At 35.5% G+C, this 20,199-nt stretch overlaps 2 protein-coding genes and 8 non-coding genes across 10 annotated transcripts; 9 read left to right on the top strand and 1 right to left on the bottom strand.

The window, feature by feature from the left end:
• Positions 1-2,061: 2,061 nt before the first annotated feature.
• On the bottom strand, positions 2,062-9,932 carry rwdd2b (RWD domain containing 2B). Its single transcript, XM_089129873.1, has 5 exons — positions 9,795-9,932; positions 6,424-6,689; positions 6,272-6,339; positions 3,108-3,473; positions 2,062-2,515 (listed from the first exon to the last, which is right to left on the bottom strand). The coding sequence occupies exons 2-5, from the start codon at positions 6,616-6,618 to the stop codon at positions 2,275-2,277; spliced, it is 870 nt and encodes a 289-aa protein (XP_088985999.1). The 5' UTR covers positions 6,619-6,689; positions 9,795-9,932; the 3' UTR covers positions 2,062-2,274.
• A 1,123-nt stretch (positions 9,933-11,055) lies between these two features.
• zfpl1 (zinc finger protein-like 1) lies at positions 11,056-16,565 on the top strand. The gene is made up of 8 exons (XM_089129872.1): positions 11,056-11,190; positions 11,541-11,649; positions 12,057-12,168; positions 12,336-12,529; positions 13,096-13,171; positions 14,031-14,192; positions 15,071-15,194; positions 16,236-16,565. The coding sequence occupies exons 2-8, from the start codon at positions 11,548-11,550 to the stop codon at positions 16,420-16,422; spliced, it is 957 nt and encodes a 318-aa protein (XP_088985998.1). The 5' UTR covers positions 11,056-11,190; positions 11,541-11,547; the 3' UTR covers positions 16,423-16,565.
• A 1,861-nt stretch (positions 16,566-18,426) lies between these two features.
• On the top strand, positions 18,427-18,499 carry trnar-ucg (transfer RNA arginine (anticodon UCG)). Its single transcript has one exon. It is a non-coding gene; the product is annotated as a tRNA-Arg (tRNA).
• Positions 18,500-18,630: 131 nt separating this feature from the next.
• On the top strand, positions 18,631-18,703 carry trnar-ucg (transfer RNA arginine (anticodon UCG)). The gene has a single exon. It is a non-coding gene; the product is annotated as a tRNA-Arg (tRNA).
• A 335-nt stretch (positions 18,704-19,038) lies between these two features.
• Positions 19,039-19,111, top strand: trnar-ucg (transfer RNA arginine (anticodon UCG)). The gene has a single exon. It is a non-coding gene; the product is annotated as a tRNA-Arg (tRNA).
• A 131-nt stretch (positions 19,112-19,242) lies between these two features.
• trnar-ucg (transfer RNA arginine (anticodon UCG)) lies at positions 19,243-19,314 on the top strand. Its single transcript has one exon. It is a non-coding gene; the product is annotated as a tRNA-Arg (tRNA).
• Positions 19,315-19,445: 131 nt separating this feature from the next.
• trnar-ucg (transfer RNA arginine (anticodon UCG)) lies at positions 19,446-19,517 on the top strand. Its single transcript has one exon. It is a non-coding gene; the product is annotated as a tRNA-Arg (tRNA).
• A 131-nt stretch (positions 19,518-19,648) lies between these two features.
• trnar-ucg (transfer RNA arginine (anticodon UCG)) lies at positions 19,649-19,721 on the top strand. Its single transcript has one exon. It is a non-coding gene; the product is annotated as a tRNA-Arg (tRNA).
• Positions 19,722-19,852: 131 nt separating this feature from the next.
• On the top strand, positions 19,853-19,925 carry trnar-ucg (transfer RNA arginine (anticodon UCG)). The gene has a single exon. It is a non-coding gene; the product is annotated as a tRNA-Arg (tRNA).
• Positions 19,926-20,056: 131 nt separating this feature from the next.
• On the top strand, positions 20,057-20,129 carry trnar-ucg (transfer RNA arginine (anticodon UCG)). The gene has a single exon. It is a non-coding gene; the product is annotated as a tRNA-Arg (tRNA).
• Positions 20,130-20,199: the final 70 nt, after the last annotated feature.

Here is a 20,199-nt window from a genome sequence, read left to right as displayed (position 1 = left end):
GGGTGACAGAAAAATGATGTTTTGAAAGTATTGTTACACTGGGCACAATTACCACAACGATAGTTGCCCTTCTGTATAGGTCTCAGTAGGCTCTGAGATGTTATGAGGACTAGTACTCTGAAAACGAGCATGTACTAAGCTGCCTTTTAATATTAATATTAATATTTTAAATTCCTAGCCCGTTTGTATACAATCAAAGGAGGATGTTTAAAGATATCACTCAACTCCGGGTCAGATGACAGCAAATGCCAGTGTTTTTTAAAAATTGATTTAATCATAAAGGACTTAGGTGAATGTGTTGTAATACAGGAAAAAGAGTACTTTTTTGATTTTTTTGTCTTCTTTCTTAACAGTTCAGAGCATGTCTTTTTAAAGGCTGTATTGAATGCTTCCTCAACCCAATCTAAAGGGTAACCTCTGCTCAAAAAATTATTTTTCATGATTTTCGATTTCTCTACAAAGTCGGAGTCAGAATGACAAATTCTCCTCAATCTGTAGAACTGACTCTTAGGCAGTCCTTTTTTTAGAAAAATAGGATGAAAACTGGTAGCGAGTAACAGTGTGTTACGATCAGTCTCTTTAGTAAACAGAGTAGTAGTCAAACAACCTTCGTTCTTCTGTACCCACATATCAAGGAAGTGTACTTTAACAGAATTGATTTCTATTACACATACAATAAAAGGGATGTCTCTAAAGGACAGAAATTGCCTTTCTACAACCTTCAGATACAGTACCGTCTTTACACAACTTCTTTACAACAAATACTCGATGTATAATACAGTATAGCAATATGCCTTCAGAATACAATGGTTGCTTGTTTCTTAATAATTAATTTCCTTGAGGAATCTTTTGATTAAGAGGAAGAATCAAAAGGGCATGTTTAGGTAGATGGGGAAGGAGTGATAAAGGTCCGGAGAGTCAAAACTGCTGTGTCATAAGGGCGTCCGATACACATAAAACTAATTCCAGTATGCACAATGTTGATGGGTCAGGGTCTGTGACTATCTACATATGGTAATTAACATGTCCACATGAATGGGTCTCTACAGTACGCCTGCTAGTGTAAGTTAGCAGGAGGTGCAGAGAGATGCATAAATGGGTGGAGCAGTAAATTTGGCAGTACTCGGGTATGGGGCACAGCTGTCCAACTGAGCACATGTGATCTGTGATCCTATTATTAACAATTAACAAGTGCTTTAATAGAACGGGATCTAATATTCAGCAAGCCAAACTTTATCAATTGTTCATTTGAGTGATCTCCAGAGTCCTTGCAATCGAGGGCAACAGTCAGGATATGGAAGTAATAAATATCCATTGGGAAATTGATTTTTGGCGTAAACTTAAACTTTTAAGAATTTTGGCAAAACTTAAAAAAACAGCTCTACTGTGAGCAACAACATTGTTAATAGAATGTTATTGCTTCTGTTGAAACCATCATCCTGCAATATTGCAACCAGTATCTAAAATAATTATTTCTAAAATAATTGTGTTTAACGGTGGATTTTGTGGTGGAAAAACTACATTACCCATAATTTCAGGGTGATTTCTGTTCAGAAAATTCCACCAATCAGAGCCACGAGAAGCAAAACACGCCGAAAAGAGCTTTTTAGCTCTGCTCACTGCCAAGCACTATGAAGGATGTAATCAAGTCAGCCTCGCTATATGCATAAAATACACTTAAATATTTGTTCATAATGATTCATGGGATTGTAGTTCTTTTCTTCTCAATAGCCATTAAGTACATTATTGTACCTTTGCATTTTGTCCAATTTTCAAATAGCCTACCTTTTTTGATTAAAATTAAAGCGATTTGCGATGTTACAATTCACGTTATAGCTGGTTGGTTTGGTTCATTGCTCATAATACTTTAACAGAATTTTTTTAAAAGTCCCAATGAAAAGATGAATGGAAAAATCCACACCGCTGAAAAAGTGGGCATGCACTAATGCACCATAAAAGTGAGAACACGATGTCCGAACAAAATTGTGTCCCACAAAGGGAAGATAAACTCCATTTGAAGTGAGTTGCTGAAACACAAAATTCCAGACAGCACAGGTACTGTAGGTAAACCATCTTTATGAAGATGAGAAATTTGAGGATTGATTCCACTGGTGCATCCTTTTGAGAAAACAGTGATGCAGAACTACAACCCAGTGTGGATTGCACATTTCATTGTCTTATAAAATTGTTTTCCTGTTTTAAAATGTGTAATGCTGTCAATATTATGCCTAAATATAAGGCAAAAATAGAAATGATGCAGACACAGACAAACTATTATCTTCCCTCAATCCCAAAGTACATTTGAAAGATATCAGCACATCCTTTGTCATTGAGGAACTGATAAAGCTGTCCAAGGTCCATGTGGTTTCCTCTGGTCCCGTGAGGGTCAAAAATGGCTTCATGAAATCCAGTGAACTTGCGAAGGGAGTCAGTTCTCTCCTCCATCGAATCGTTTTCCAAAGGGACATCCTCTCTGTGTCGAATCATAATTCTTTTCCATGTTAAAACTTTCACCCTGAAAATACATTTAAAAAAAAAAGCACCAATAATAAAAATCAGCTTTAACATTACAGTAATATATATTATATTTTAAAAGATATTAAAATATAAAAGTTATTTTAAATTTTAATATTTTATTCACAAATATTACTGTTTTTAATCAAATAAATGTAACATAAGGGACTTCTTTCAAAACAAATAATCTTCAACATTTTTATCCAATATAATATAATTAAAAAAAAATTAATTAAAATGGTTTGCGTCAACCATAAAGTACGGTCAATTATTAGTTGCAGAGAACATAAAACCATTAAAATTAAAAGTTAATCTACTGTATATGAATTTGCCTATATCAGGGGTTTTCACTTATATTTGCAAACCGAAACACTTAAATATATGTCTAAGTTCAAGAAATGTTTAACAGTCATCTAAACACACACAGGCCCCTAACATAATAAATGAGATCCTCACAAGTATAGTCAAACCTACACACACACCGCCACACAAACAAATAGGAATTATTAAACCCGTCTTTGGTATTTAGAGTTGTGTTCACAAAAGAATAAGTGTAGTAGACCTACTGATTTGGTTTAGATTTCAATTCATACCTGGCCCAGAACTCATCGCAAGCAGACTGCAGACCCTCCACACACACAATACCAGGCTTTCCCGGCATACTGAACCCAGAAAGGTTCAGCTCCTTTGCCCATTCCAGAATGTTCTTCCTCTTCATCTTGTTGTAGATATGATGGCTGTAGATCCAGAGTCTAGTGAAGGTCTCTTTTGACTGTATTGAAACATTTTCCTTCTTGGGATCGCGGACAGGAGCACTTTTACTGATGTATGCTTGTGCATTTTCATTGATCCACTGCACAGCGGACAGAATACACACATCACCACTGCAGTTTTCAGATAGGTAGGTGTTGAGGTTGGCGTGAAGCAGCATCTGCTGTGATCTACTGATCTCAGAACACCTAAAATGGGCAAAAAATTACAATCCTAGTAAAAATTCAGAAGGAATCCAATTGAAATATTTATAACAACTTTGATCCTAATGGGAATTCAGATCCAGCCCTGGAGGCACTCAGGGTTCGTACAGATTTATAAGAGTGAAATTCAAGCACTAAAGTAAAGGCATTTGTGGTGATTTGTATGATCAAAATAGGTCAGTAACAAAGACATTAAGTGAGAAATCCATAAAGCTTGTTTTATGTATTAAATTATAGCATGTTTGCATATAATTCTGTATTTGTATTCTATTGCGCATTTTTTGTTAATTTTGAGGAATACTGAATCTGAATGTTTGGTGCGTGTCAGAGGAGAAAAAACACTTGCAGAAAACAGCATCTGTCTTCTTACTATATTTAAACAGCATAAACATACATTTTGCAATGAATCGTTTCACAAAACCATACAGATTTTTTCTTATTCTAAAATAAAAATAAAATGCATTATTGAATTAGCTACAGGCTATTGCTATTATTATGTATTCATTTGGAAATTTTTGTTTAATAAAAAGTAAATTAATGATATAAAAGCAAAAGAAAAAAAATCACACACATATAGATTCATCAACCAATTTCAGAATGCATTGCAAATAGTTGTGCAAAGTAAATGAGTGTACTAAAGATTTTACAGTGTCAGTCAAGTCAAATCCCCTTCATACAGCGCTTTTAACAATATAGATTGTTTCAAAGCAGCTTCACAGTGATAATAGGAAATTAAAGTAACAGATTATTTTGGCTTTACAGCAGCTCTTGAATAAAGTCATTGTCCAGCTTAAGTAAATTCTTGATTGATTCACTTCCATTGGAAAAATAATTAGTTATTAACTTGTTTTAACTGTAAACTTTTAATGCATTCTGGCCTTTCATTGGCATGACAGCAGTGTTTGGCGTCTAACGCTAGAACAGCTAAATGCATTGCCTAATGCCTAGATTTCATTATTCCACACGCTTATCTTTACATTATGGAAATAAAATTTTAAATTATTTCTACTGCATGTAGTAGCATTTTAAGTTTGAATAAAAATCAGTTTCATTCTACATTTAGAGTGGTTGGTAGGAATTTATTAGCGCAAACATCAATGTCTTATTTTTGCACTGTTTTTAGCTTTAGTGTTTTTTTTTTAATTCCTAAATGTTCTTGCTTCAATAATGAGTACTTCTACGTGTGCTTGCATGACATGATCAAAGTAAGGAGACTCACAATGCACAGGTCATTTAAGGGTCATATTATTCAGTCATATTTTCTTCTTTTTAGATCACACTGGACGTTCTAAGAAAAAAATAATCAAGCATTTACAAGCGTGATGTTCAAAATTTAAGCACATTTTAAACCTCGAAAACGTAATGGTTAAAATCAAAGGAATTTTCAAAATTCTATCTGTACCCAGGAGGCTATTATAATTTCCAATTGGACAAAATATTACTAGAAGACATCAAAAGACATTTAAAGATTTTTTTTTTTTTTTTTGGCAAATTTAAATTCCATTAACCTTATTTCATAAAAATACAACCGTTCATTGTTTGTTAATGTCACTTCACAGTGCATTAACTAACTAATGTTAACAACTTTTGATTTGAAAAATGCATTAGTAAATGTTGAAATTAACATTAACAAAGATTAATAAATGCTGTAGAAGAGCAGTTCATCATTAGTTTATGTTAATGTAATTAGCTAATGTTAACTAATGAAACCTCATTGTAAAGTGTTACCGATTTAAGTTTAATTCAGTGCTAATTTATTTCACTTTTAAACACTTATTCCCTGAGGGTATACCGTCGGCCCAGGTCCGGCCCACATCTGGTACGTTGCTGACACTGTTGCTGTCTGGGTTTGATCCCACTGGAATTTTTCAGGACTATTATCAAATTATCATAGAAAGTCCAATAGAAACTGTCAGTGTGTATTCAAGTATGTCACTGAGTAAACAATCAATCAAAACAGCTTATGAAAAATATGGTGTGCATAAGACTGACATGACACCTTCATAATCATGACATACTGTATGTCGTGAATATGAAGGAGGTTTTATGCATGTTTATGACAACTGTCTGTTTTTAATGCAAATATGACATTGTTTGACATGTCTGTTATGACACCTTGACATAAACCAATACATCATAACCGGTCATAAATATGTCATAAACATGACATAGCAGATTAATTATCAAACCTAAGGAACCACTTAGCTTTATGGGTTAACTTCACATTAAACCGTCTAGTGGTTGGTTTTGACATTGGCTGTCATGAGGCCATTAAAACTGTCATGAATATTTTTCTTGGCCTATGAATATTTTTCATGAGACCATTATAACATTTTTGCCACTGTAGGGCACAAACTGAATTTGTCATTAAAATGTTATAATGGTCTCATGACAGCTAATGTCAAAACCAACTACCTGACAGTTTAATGTAATGTTAACCCATAAAGCTAATTGGTTACTTAAGTTTGATAAATAATCTGCCATGTCATGTTTATGACATATTTATGACAGGTTGTGTTGTCTTAGTAAGTTGTCATGGCCAAGAAACGGCAGGTTATGATGTATTGGTTCTGTCAAGGTGTCAAAGACATCTCAAACAATGTCATATTTGCATATATCATAATTGAGCGAATGACACTTAATGACATTTGTCATGAACATGCATAAACCCTCCTTCATATTCATGAACTCTGTCCTGTCATGATTATGAAGGGGTCATGACAGTCGTATGCAAGTAAAGTGTTCCCAAAAATGGTAATTGGAAACTCAAAATATTGAAATACCTGACAGTGATATCTGGCAACACTTTCGGGTAGTCAGCTGGGTAAGTGCACAACAATGTAATGCTCACCTGTCAGAAAACAAAGATTGACATACTGTAGGAATTCAATGATGAAGAACAAAGAGTGCATTTGAATGTATTTCCCACACTTACTGCAAGGTTCTCCACCTTCAGCTTGATGTTGAATTGGGGTCTGGAACTGGGGGGAGTGTGAGCAGAGCCCTCCACGTAAGCCCTGAGCTCTGCATGGGAGAGCTCGTCCACTTGTAACTCTTCTTCACTTGGAAACATGCTTAATAGCAGATCTATCTCTGCTAATTGTGCCTCTGCTTCCTCTGAGCAAGTCATATTTCCAACATTTGTTTCAAACTCAAATCCAATGTGCTTGCAGAGTATTTGTCCACACACTTCTGCCAAGACTACATAAAAATAAAATAAAAATAGAATTAGTGGTTAGAATGGACGCAAGCATAATTCATAATTACATTTTCACGTGCCATTATAGAATTTCCCCACCTTGAAATGCCAGTTATTTTCACCAGTTTTGTACCAACATACTAAAAGACTAAATTTTTATACAGGCAAACCGATACGCCCAGAACAAGAACACAGCTTTTTCCATAGAAAACTATTATAAAGAAAATGCCTAATGCATCAAAACAGTGACGGTAGAAATCCCTCGGTAGAAATCAAGACACTTTCATTTTCTTAAAGCTGCAGTCCAGCGTTTCTCATCTTTGTCGCCATCTCTGTTCGAAATCTGCAATTGCAGTCATTCGCGGAATTATCTTTACGCGAGTTGTACTTCGACACCCTCGACACGGCACAGAAGAACACAATGGGTCTCATTCATGAAACGTTCGTAAATATACGAGTGATTTGCGCGTAAAGAGACCTTCCCGAAAACTCTTCTCCTGATTCACAAATACTTCGTAAACGTCAGATGTGATAGTGAAATGTGTGTGTGTTAATGAATTCCAACCAGTCGTAAATGGGATGCGCGTGCAGGTTCATTCTCAATTACTATAAATCCCGCCCATTATATCCGACTGATATCTATATATAGGGAGGGATATAATAAAATGAATGCGAATGACAAAGAAAGATTTCTCCGATGCAGAAATTGAAGTTTAATTATCAGAATGATCAAAACGCCACATTTTATTTTTAAGCGTAGCCTACATAGTGGCGTATCAGGTCCTAAAAAAAGGAAGTTTGGCAGCATATTACAGATGCAGTAAATGGTTCGACATTAAGCTTGACAGCAAAAAACTAATTAGTTCACTTCGGAAAAATCGTATTCAAACGGGAGAAGGACCGCCATCGATCACCAGATCGGTTATTACTGGTTCTCATTATAAAAGTAAAAAGAAAAAAAAATCGCATGTAATTACCATATAAAATATTTTTTTCAAAATGCTGTTTGAATATGTACCCGATTAAGGTGAATTAAAATGCAGCCTTATTAATGAGCAAAACATTTGGATGTATTAAGCGCACCATTTACGTGTGGCTGGGAGCAGGTGTAGATTTTTTGCGTACCAACTAACATTTGGAAAATACGAACATTTTAATGAATCCGAAAATTTACGCCAGAACCACTTTACACACGATTTATACAAAAATTCGTTCTGCTCGTGTTTCATGAATGAGACCCAATGTTTGAGGAGAATGTACAGCTCAGCTGTCAGTCACCGCGCCGGTGTGGATACTTTCATTCAGAATCACAGATTATTATTTTTGGAAATATGACCAACAAAAGAATTTTCACCGGAAAATATAATCTGAACAAGTAAGAAACAGCCACTTTTGTTCTGGTTCTGACATTGCAGTAAATCGCACTGATTAAATCTAACAATCGCTTATAAGTTATCATATCACACAAAACCGTGCAAATTATACATTCTTCTCATATTTTTAATGTTAACAACGTCAGTATTGCGTGACTACATGTAATGTCCTTTCCGATCTGTATCCTTGTTTTCGCATGGATCCGATTGCAGCCTCTTTTTTCCTGTAGCCAGTCCGAAGTCCGAACAACTCTTTTGCATTTTACAGCGCGTGAATCTGTTGTCACTGGTGACTGTCGTTTTAACCTTTCTGTATCCGCCATCAAATTGATGAGTTTAAAGGGGTGATGAACTGAGAAATCAAATTACACGCATAGGAAAATAACATAGATGCCTAGTTATTGTCATCATGAGCTAGTGCCTACCTCGTGATGACAAACCCAATCGAGAGTTAAACTCATTATAATATGCAAAACTATTATCCACTCAGAGCAGTGGGCGTTTACTTCCAAGTCTTCAATGCGAGACGCCCATAAAAACCCAGCGTTTTTCAGCTAGGCTCAAAGCTAGGGTAGAAAATAGCCTATTACATAATCATTTTGATGTTTTTTTTTAATATAAAAACCAAGCGAACGTCATATTTGAAATGATCAAATGACCCCTTTAATCATTTCAAGTGCTGTGAGAAAAGGCTATAAATCTCCACCTCCAGTATCCTCACACGCAATATAGCCTACAAGCTGAGACTCTTTTTATGTGTAGATTTGACGCAAGGACACAAAGACATGCTCAAATCTTCTGCGGAAATCCACCAGTACCACTGTAATTAAAAACATTATTACAAGCTTACTTGTAATTACTCTTTGAATCGAGCTAAAGCAAGCAGATAGTTTTTAACACTGGCTGGTTATGTATTTTATCAAATATGTATTTTGGATCATTTTTAACCCCAAAAAAGCTACGTACAGCAGCTTTAAAAAAGATTGTATCACTTACACCCATAAGTGATCTTAAGCGAAGTCTTTACTAAGGAGTCATTGAATCATTCATTCAAACCGATTTATAATATACAGCATGTATGTATATGTATATATATATATATATATATATATATATATATATATATATATATATATGATTACATTTTTTAGTAGATTGCACTCAAATCAGAACATGTTTTGTATATTCGTGTATTCAAAATCGACAGAGAATTGTGATCTCTACAGTTTAAGCAAACACAAATCATGATTCTCGATACCCATAATTGAGCAGCTCTAATATTTAATATCATATTTTAAAATTACGGTCTTAGTTGCATTAGGCACGTTATTAATTTTTCCACATTAAGCTTATTAGAATGTCCTACTGTTTTAGTCTTTGAAATCATGCGGCAGGTGACGCTCAAAACCTGCAGTTTGCTCACATATCTTTGCTTTTCGTATTCGTGGCAGCTGACTTTTGTTCAGTTGCACTACTGCTCACAAATAACTGTTTTTATTACTTATGTTATGCTTACTTAAATATTATATTAAAAAATATAGACCTATCTGTATTGGAATTTGAATATAGGCATATGCTGAACTTTTTTTATTTTACATGCGGCGTTTTATTACGCAATGCATAAAGTACTGAATGAAAGGGTGGTAGGGTTGGCATTTGGCAAACACATGCACGCGTCACTCACTACGTGAAGTAGTCCGAAGTTCTGAAACGGACACAGGGCTTTATCCATACCTTTTTCAGCATCAGACACCGTCCTTCGTGATTTATCCCGTCGTGGACAACTCACAGGAAAAGCTCACACATTCACCCAGCTTCTCCATGCCGTCCAATGCGATGGTGCGTGCAAACTCCAATGTTCAGAAATCATCAGCTCGCTTCTTCTTTTCTTTTTTTTTTGGCGGCTGGCAGACCTTTTGGTGCATTACCGCCACCATTCGACTCCTAATGTTTTTAAGAATCCCAAAATAATTCATAGGGATTTTCCCATATTTTTAGCCACTAAATTGCCAAATTATATTATAATTTGAGAGCTCAGCTGTTTCTTGTTCATTGAATTTACATTTCCCAACAGGATGCTTTTCGTTAAATTGTCATTCAATCAATCCTCTACAAACTTGCAATTATTGATTCCTTCTTTTAATACGGAATTGAGTTCCAATGTCCTGTTCCCACATTTGTCGGAATCTTAAACATTATTCACCAGCATCCCCCTCCACGCGTGGCCGGCGTGGGCTAGCACACTGGTGGGCTGGCCTGGTATCCATACTGGCTGCAGTAACACGTCTCTGTCCATGCGGGGGCGCTCGCGGTCGAGTGCAGAATGAATGGGAGTCTATGGGGTTTCTTTTACTGTCTATGGTTTCACCCCCAGAAATCCACTTTTCTCAGGATGTAATTTTTTGTCAAGTAATTGGAAAGTTGCATTCAAAATGGAGAAATAATATAATATACTCAGCTGAAAATTGCATTTTTAAGTTCACTTGTCTGTTCTAAAAATCCGTTCAAAAATGTGATGACGTCACACAATAGCAGAATGGCCTAACAACGGCCTAACCTGTAAGAAATCGAAAGGACATAAGTACTCGTTCATTCAACTTTTGGCCTATAATCTATATTGAACTTGCGGAATCAACAATAAAATCTATGTTGATTCAACGACAAGCAGGAGAAAGACACATTTAGCCGTTTAGCTCCATAGACTCCCATTCATTCTGCACTCGCCCGCGATCACCTCCAGTGGAATTATAATGGAACTGCAATCAAGTGCCAAGGCTAGACGGGCTCTGTCAATATTTGGATTCAGGGTAGTTGTTTCAAAATAAGAGTATTAGCTTTTTTTGTTTGTAAATCTTGGGATGTTTTGGCTGACGATATTTACAACAAAATCAATATATAAAATAGCCAGTACAGATCACAAACTCACAAATTAAAATATTGATACGAAATAGTTGTTATGCGAATGATGTATTGTTTATAGTGACGCCATTGCTCTGCGACGGTAGCGGAAGAGACGTGGCAAAAAAAGCATTCTGACGAGATGTAAAAAAAAAAAATTGAGGAAAGTATTCGAGAGTGTTGATATTTGCTTCAGCTTGTGGTTGACTGGTATATCCTTTGATATTTTCAGGTAAATATAATATTGTTTCACTATTAGGATGTTGATTAGTTTGCGGGAAGTTTGATACTGTAGAGCGGATCCGTGGACGGTCACTGTCAGCTCGGTAATGTTTACATTTACCTTAGGTGTGACAGAATTTTACTAAGCCATGGCACACTTTATATATATATATATATATATATATATATATATATATATATATATATATATATATATATATATATATATATATATATATACAAACCAAAAAAATAGTTTTTTTAAGAGTATTTAGAATAAACCCTCGAATCAAGTAATTTATTGTACTCGAGTTAATATATGGATTCTGGATGATTATATATGGATCTTTTGCTTGACAGGGTGATCATGGGTTTGTGCAAGTGTCCTAAGAGGAAGGTTACGAACCTGTTCTGCTTTGAACATCGTGTCAACGTGTGTGAGCACTGCCTTGTATCCAATCACAACAAGGTGAGTGCTTTAATATTTAGTTAAAAATCATGACTGAAAAGCGATAGTCCTCCCTAAAATAAAAAAATCTGTCATCATTTACTCCCTCTCATGTTGTGCCAAACCTTTCTTTCTTCAGTGGAAAAATGTTGGTAATGAAATAGGTTTGCTGTTGAATTCTATTGTATGGTCAAAAAATACAATGGAAGTCATAGAAAAACAAAAATATTTGGTTACAAATTCTTAAAAATCTTTTTCCTTTGAAAAAAAAAATGCATACAGGTTTGGAATGACACAATTGTGAGGAAACTAGGACAGAAATTTTACTTTTGGGTGGACTATCCCTTCTGGAAGAATATACAGTACATTTGGAAGATTTATACACAGATAAACACACTTCTGTTTCCTGTTACTCTTTATTTGTACAGTGTATTGTACAGTCATACCTACAGTGGCTACAAGACAGCGATTACAACTCCAACTGCAGCTTGTGCAGCCAGCCTTTAGATTCCCAAGATACTGTTCGACTAGTTTGTTACGGTGAGAAGCTACAGAGATATAATCTCTTCTAGTGAACTTTGAGTCAAAAAAAATGTAATTTTACACAGTAGTCTATATTAATTGGTGTGGCTTTCATTTGGTATATTATGGGATATACTTTATTATTGGGATTATTATTTGATCATTTTCATTATTTACCATGTCAGATTTGTTCCACTGGTCATGTCTGAATGAGTTGGCCTCCCGTCAGCCTCTCTACACGGCACCTGCTGGGTACCAGTGCCCAACATGCCAGGGTCCTGTGTTTCCACCCCCAAACCTGGCCAGTCCTATTGCAGACATGCTGAGAGAACTACTGTCCTCCGTCAACTGGGCTAGAGCAGGACTGGGCCTTCCGCTGGTGAGGAAACATGCCATGAGTTATGAAACACCACTTAACGACTATAGACACCTACTTTTTCCACACCTGAGTTAAATAGTAGATACATAGTAATAGTAAATGATCAGTATTTCCACAAATGGAAGAAAAGGAATTATGTAATAAAAGGATTGGATATTTAAGCTTCTACGTTCCACATTAATTCATTCACTATCATGAGGTGCATCTTTAATTTTAAATATTTAAGACTTTAGATCAAGCATTAGCCATTAGACTGATTGATATTTGAAAACAAGATTGGAGTAGGACTGTGAGACGTTAAATTGGTTTAAAATTGAACTAATCAATTCAGTAGGATTTAGTGACTTGTCAAAATAATCACGCAGGTTTAAAGGCCCATTGGCACTGAATGCGACATGTAAATACGGGACAAACCGAATTTGAAGATATAATAAATATTCACAGCAAACCTTTTGAGTAAATCTTACATCATCTTATCTTGTCCAAGACATTTGTCTTTCAACATTAAGTGTTAACACTGATTTATCCATTAATTTGCGTTTGCCTCTGGACTTTTTTCTGTTCAGATTGAAGACCCACCAGAGAGGGAGGAAACCTCAACACATGATGTTACGTGTTACTCTGAATGGTCAACTTTTGAGAGTGAGTTTGTCATAATTGTAATTTACATTTTTAGCAGGGTTCCCACACTTCCTGGGAAACATGGAAATCTGTGATGCAGTTTTCCAGTCACGGAAATGTCATGGAAGATTAGACAAACATATTTTACTATAATCATTTTGTGGAAAACACTCCTACCGGTCAGTACTAAGAATAGGTGTCAAATTAGGGCTGTCAAACGATTAATAAAAGTTTGTGCTTACATAATATATGTGGGTGCACTGTCTATAATTATTTTGTATATATATAAATACACACACACATGCATGTATATTTCAGAAAAAAATATTATTTATATATAAAATATTTATATTTATATATAATATAAATGATATATAAATCAATATGCAGTATATACATTAAAATATTTCTTAAATATATACAAGAATGTGTGTGTATTTATATGTATAAAATAATTATACACAGTGCACCCACATATATTATGTAAACACAAACTTTTATTTTGGATGCGCGATTATCGCGATTAATCGTTTGACAGCCCTATGTCAAATACAACTAACTATTCATCAGGGATGTGTTTTTATTTTTGTTATTTATTTGCATATCTTTCTTTTGCTGATCACAAAAGAAGATGTTTAGACGAATATTGGTAACCAAAGAGTTGATGGGCTCTATTGACTTGCATAGTATGAACAAAAAAATATATCTTTTGTGTTCAGCAGAAGAAAGACATTCATACAGATTTGAAACAATTTGAGGATGAGTAAATATTGACAGAATTGTATTGCAAACCTTCCAACCAATCAGACTTGAATATTTAGAGTAAAAAGTGATACATATAATTCTTCAAACTTATTTAATAAACATATCTATGTTCTAGCCCCTGCAGTGGATATGACAATGTCAATCCCCACTCTCACCAGTCTACCACCCCATCAGGATGTGGAGCACATCCACAATAATGGAGAACTGAGTGCCCAGAAACACTCTGTCATCAATATGAGCACCACCTCTACCACCGACTCAATCACTATTAACACAGGTATCCTCCAGTGCTGACGTAATCTGGGATGAATATGTAACTATTTAACAAATTAATTTTTATTTTTATTTTTGAAAAACAGAAATAAAATAAAAATTGTGATATTGTGTTGGGATTATTGTTTTCAGACTAGAATACTTGTTTACTGTATACTATGCAGTTAATAATGCACACTACATATGAAATAATTGTTGCAACAATAAACAATGAATATGCACATTTCAGACAGTAGAATACTTTTTGTCACACATTGTCACATTAATGCTTTGAATATTTAAAGAGATACTCCACTTTTTTTTGGAAATAGGCTCATTTTACAACTCCCTCAGAATTAAACAGTTTTACCGTTTTCAAATCCAGCTGATGTTCAGATATTTAGAAGAATATCAGTAACCAGACAGTTTTTGGTCTCATTGACTACCATATTAAGAAAAAAACATATACTATGGAAGTCAATGGGACCAGAAACTGTCTGGTTACTGATATTCTTCTAAATATCTGAAAATCGGTTGAATGGATTTGAAAACGGTAAAACTCAACGGTTTAACTCTGAGGAAGTTGTAAAATGAGCCTATTTCCATAAAAAGTGGAGTATCCCTTTAATACAGTGAATGATGTGAGTGATTTATTGATCAACTTTTTGACCATTTGTAATCCTTTTTCATTTATAAATTGTTCCACTTCGGCAGTCCATCACATGGTGTGTCAAGAACAACAGGTTTAAAATCACATTTGATGTATTTATTTGTTACTCAAGAAATCGAACTTGATTGCATTGCATGGTGGGATATAGTATCTCACGTAGTGTGTTGTAGGTGTATGAAAAAGTATAGTCTCTAATATATTCTTTGTTGATTTCTTGCAATGCATCTTCTCAGCTACGTCCCCAAGAAAGGTGTACGACACACGGGATTCAGGAAACAGTGAAGTGATGCAGATTGACTTTGATGACGATAAATACCGCAGACGACCTGCCCTTAGCTGGTTTGCACAGCTCCTAAAGTGAGTGTCCTCAGTCTGTGGCTCAAATTCATTTATTGCAAATGTTTGCTTTGGCCTAATCAAATTTTGTCATATGCTGTAATATATTTTCACTGGCAGTTTTGACAGCATTTCTTTTATACAGCCAGTACATGTAAATCCATGCAATTATTTTTTGTTGATTTAACCCTTGTGCCTCCTTAGGGAGAATCTTGGACTTTTCAGGGGTTTTTTTTTTATCACTTTCCCTGTGTTAATGCTTGCTAACTGCATAAAATTTGGCAAAGGTGTGTATTTTTATTGTAATTTTACTATTTCACTAGCCTGGATGCCAGCCCGAACTACGCCCACAACATTTTTTGGTTGGTAAGTTCGGTCTGGACTCGATCCATTGATGAGTAATTATGATCAGACAAAAAATGATCGGGCCAATCAAATTGCCAGGGCGGGCTTTATATGATGATGGACAGGTGATCTTCAGGGATGTAATCATCACGTTATCAAAGACCGCTTAACTGTCATTACTGTCACTGCTTATCATTTTGAGCAGTTGTATCAGCTGATAGTTAGATCATTGTAAGGAAATTAATAGAGATTTGAAATGTAATGTGTCAATTGCCTTTAGTAATATTTGTATTTTGATGTTAAGTTGTGTCATATTGAACAGGTGATTTAATATATGAACAAACAATCTAAGTTGTATGTGTATTGTATCCAAGCTTTTGAGAAATAGGTTAAAGTTTTGAAAAATGTGCATTTTGATCATTGGTTGTGAGTAGAGCCAGACCGATATATCGGCCGGTCAATATTATCGGCCGATATTAGGCATTTTCCATAATATCGGTATCGGCAGTTATAACGGCCGATAAATGAATATTTAAAAAATAAAATAAAAACGGACAAAACAAGCTTTAATCACGTGGACATTTTTGTCCTCAATGGAGTGATGTGTACCTTTTTTTAAATGAGGCACAAGGGTTAAATTTTATTATGGTAAAAAAAAAAAATTGTATTTACATAATATTTACAAATATGGTTGTGTGCATTTATTCTTTTTCCTAGGAATCGTAGTAACACTAAGAAAAAGGCCCTCACACTGAAACAGCGAATCTTCATGTTGCTGTTAGTCGGAGTGATTGGTTTCTTCACCCTCATCATCATCATGGCTAAACTGGGCCGGGCCTCCGCTGAGTCAGACCCGAACCTGGATCCCATGCTGAATCCCAACATCAGGGTAGGGAACATGTAACGGATCAACTTCCAGCTAAAGCTCAATGTGTGGATTCAGCGTGGAGCGAACTGGAAATGCTGGAGAAGGAACGCTCCTCAAGGTTCTGGGACTAGTGTGAAGAGACTGCTGTTTGGATTGTGCAAGGAAAGTGTGACTTTGTGGTCAACTCGAGAGAAGATAAAGAGATGGAGATGGCCAAGAAGGTGTTTCACAACAAATCTGCTGTTTCTCTTGAGTGAGATGATATAGGCTCTATAAAAGTGTGTGCAACTGTGTTTCATTCGGTACTGTAATTCCCTGACATGCCCTTCTTAAAATTGGGATCAAAGATTTAATGTCATTGTTTTGAAATCTTTAATTATTTCTTATAATATCCACAGAACTCAATAGGATCATACATGGAATTGGTAAGATAATTGCTTCTGAGTATACATGGTTATGAGGTGTCTTTTTTTTCTTAGTTGATTGCCTTTTATTAATTGCTGATTCAGTTAGACCCCTGCCTGTCAATAGGTTTTGCTGATTTATACTTATATTTGCAGTGGACTGTAAAACTGATTTACTAAAGCATTTAGAAAATGGGTTTGGTTGGCAAATTACAAAATGCTTTAGTAGATACAGCCTTAAATAGACAGATGCAAACTGTACTTGGTGAATGAAGTGTCTGGGCCGTATTTCGTTCAAAAATTATATTTTGAGTTACAGAAATTAAGCCTATTTTAGGGCTGTTACATTTTGTTTTACATTGTGACATTATTATAACAATTATATGGTCTCAATATTTTCATTACTGTTATGAAAAAACCTCAATACAGTAATGAAAAAGGTCTACAATCATCAACACTTTTTAATCAGCACAAATTAAATGCATTACTATACAATAATGCATACCTTCAAAAGTACTTTTTAATGTACTGTACAATTTAAATTATATATTTTTTTCAGAAATTGATATTTTTGTTCTTTATGCTAAATATGATTCATTATTATATTTTTATTCTTTAGGGAAAGATATTTATCATTTTCTTTTGATCTGAAATATGACCCAAAAATATTCTTGACTGATTCACACAAACAGCTTTTGTACAGGAGAATTTAAAGTGTATTGTATATGTTTGCAAAACCCACCCCAGCAACCCAAAGCTTACTTGTATCTGGAGATAAACATTATGATTTGCCATTCTTAAATATCTTTGTTGCATTTCTTGACTGTAGCAGTAATTTACAGCATTTAGGGGTTGTCTTTATCCTTCAGCTCCAACTGTATCTCAAGAAAGCGATCATCTGGGTTTCCCTATAGTGATTGCTTACTGGAGTGCCTACAATAATATTTACATCATCTCTGGTTGTGGTTCAACTTTATAACATGTTTTTATTTTATTTACTTCTCTGTGTCCGACGTGGATTTCCACTTTTTGTTATAATATACACTGTGATAATATTGGGTCAACCCATCTCAAGTGTTACAATGGAGGTTGCTTGACCATTTTTATCATAATTTTGTGATTACTTCAGTGTATTGGTATGGCAAAACCACATTTTTTTTCATATATTTGGTTTAAAATTTAAAAACAAAGATGTGCAACATTAATTAAATTATTTATTAAAATATTTTCTTTTTATTAATGTTACAACAGAATTACCAGCGGTACATATCCAAGATAAAGGGGCCTTGATATATCATCTCAGAGTCATTTAATAATTTTAAGACTGTTTAGGTTCTCCTTGAAGGGTTGCCCTTGTGAATCCCAATGAATGCAACAGTCAAGGATTCCACTTTAGAGCAACACAATGCCAGACTGAGAAATGTTCTGCCCAGAATTCAAAACAATTAACTATAAACTCATGAGTGAAAAGTAAATGTCAGTTTTGGCTCAGAAAAAATTAGAGGAGATTGACTTGGATAAGGTGTCAAGCTTGAGAAAACTAAAATACATCTTTTGAAGCTTGGGAGATGTTTGGCACCCAATCCCTTGAATGGGAAGGGATCCAGAAATTCCCATTTCATTATGTAGATTTCGTGGCCCAGTGGCCTAATGGATAAGGCATCAGCCTTCGGAGCTGAGGATTGTGGGTTCAAGTCCCATCTGGGTCATCTGAGACTTTGCAGAAAATCAGTGGCATGAGACCAATAATGTCACAGTCTTTAATATCGAAATCTTTTATTGAATGCTATGATTGTAACATTTTCATGCAGAAATCCCCATTTCGCTTTCAAGATTTCGTGGCCCAGTGGCCTAATGGCTAAGGCATCAGCCTTCGGAGCTGAGGATTGTGGGTTTGAGTCCCATCTGGGTCATCTGAGACTTTGCAGAAAATCAGTGGCATGAGACCAATAATGTCACAGTCTTTAATATCTAAAAATATCTTTGAATGCTATGATTGTAATATTTTCATGCAGAAATTCCCATTTCGCTTTCAAGATTTCGTGGCCCAGTGCCCTAATGGATAAGGCATTAGCCTTCGGAGCTGAGGATTTTGGGTTCGAGTCCCATCTGGGTCATATGAGACTTAGCAGAAAATCAGTGGCATGAGGCCAATAATGTCACAGTCTTTAATATCTAAAAATATCATTGATTGCTATGATTGCAATATTTTCATGCAGAAATTCCCATTTCGCTATCAAGATTTCGTGGCCCATTGGCCTAATGGATAAGGCATCAGCCTTCGGAGCTGAGGATTGTGGGTTCGAGTCCCATCTGGGTCATCTGAGACTTTGCAGAAAATCAGTGGCATGAGACCAGTAATGTCACAGTCTTTAATATCTAAAAATATCATTGAATGCTATGATTGCAATATTTTCATGCAGAAATTCCCATTTTGCTTTCAGGATTTCGTGGCCCAGTGGCCAATGGATAAGGCATCAGCCTTCGGAGCTGAGGATTGTGGGTTCGAGTCCCATCTGGGTCATCTGAGACTTTGCAGAAAATCAGTGGCATGAGGCCAATAATCTCACAGTCTTTAATATCTAAAAATATAATTGAATGCTATGATTGCAATATTTTCATGCAGAAATTCCCATTTTGCTTTCAGGATTTCGTGGCCCAGTGGCCAATGGATAAGGCATCAGCCTTCGGAGCTGAGGATTGTGGGTTCGAGTCCCATCTGGGTCATATGAGACTTTGCAGAAAATCAGTGGCATGAGGCCAATAATCTCACAGTCTTTAATATCTAAAAATATAATTGAATGCTATGATTGCAATATTTTCATGCAGAAATTCCCATTTCGCTATTAAGATTTCGTGGCCCAGTGGCCTAATGGATAAGGCATCAGCCTTCGGAGCTGAGGATTGTGGGTTCGAGTCCCATCTGGGTCATCTGAGACTTTGCAGAAAATCAGTGGCATGAGACCAAAAATGTCACAGTCTTTAATATCTAAAAATATCATTGAATGCTATGATTGCAATATTTTCATGCAGAAATTCCCATTTTGCTTTCAGGATTTCGTGGCACAGTGGCCTAATGGATAAGGCATCAGCCTTCGGAGCTGAGGATTGTGGGTTCGAGTCCCATCTGGGTCATCTGAGACTTTGCAGAAAATCAGTGGCATGAGACCAATAATATCACAGTCTTTAATATCTAAAAATATCTTTGAATGCTATGATTGTAATATTTTCAAGCAGAAATTCCCATTTCGCTTTCAAGATTTCGTGGCCCAGTGGCCTAATGGATAAGGCATCAGCCTTCGGAGCTGAGGATTGTGGGTTCGACTCCCATCTGGGTCATCTGAGACTTTGCAGAAAATCAGTGGCATGAGACCAATAATGTCACAGTCTGTAATATCTAAAAATATAA

Source organism: Pimephales promelas, chromosome 4 (assembly GCF_988280905.1).
Source record: "Pimephales promelas chromosome 4, fPimPro1.hap1.1, whole genome shotgun sequence".
In the NCBI taxonomy this organism is placed as follows: Eukaryota; Metazoa; Chordata; class Actinopteri; order Cypriniformes; family Leuciscidae; genus Pimephales; species Pimephales promelas.
This window is presented reverse-complemented; position numbering and strand designations above follow the sequence as displayed.

Bases quoted from the DNA above. Each gene is read 5' to 3' on its own strand.
- zfpl1 (XM_089129872.1), top strand. From the start codon at position 11,548: ATGGGTTTGTGCAAGTGTCCTAAGAGGAAGGTTACGAACCTGTTCTGC. The intron at 11,650-12,056 runs GTGAGTGCTTTA...TTATTTGTACAG, and splicing joins TTGTATCCAATCACAACAAG to TGTATTGTACAGTCATACCT. The intron at 12,530-13,095 runs GTGAGGAAACAT...TTTTCTGTTCAG, and splicing joins CAGGACTGGGCCTTCCGCTG to ATTGAAGACCCACCAGAGAG.
- rwdd2b (XM_089129873.1), bottom strand. From the start codon at position 6,618: ATGACTTGCTCAGAGGAAGCAGAGGCACAATTAGCAGAGATAGATCTG. The intron at 3,474-6,271 runs GTATTTCAATAT...TGCCCATTTTAG, and splicing joins TTGCCAGATATCACTGTCAG to GTGTTCTGAGATCAGTAGAT. The intron at 2,516-3,107 runs GTATGAATTGAA...ATGTATTTTCAG, and splicing joins TGCGATGAGTTCTGGGCCAG to GGTGAAAGTTTTAACATGGA.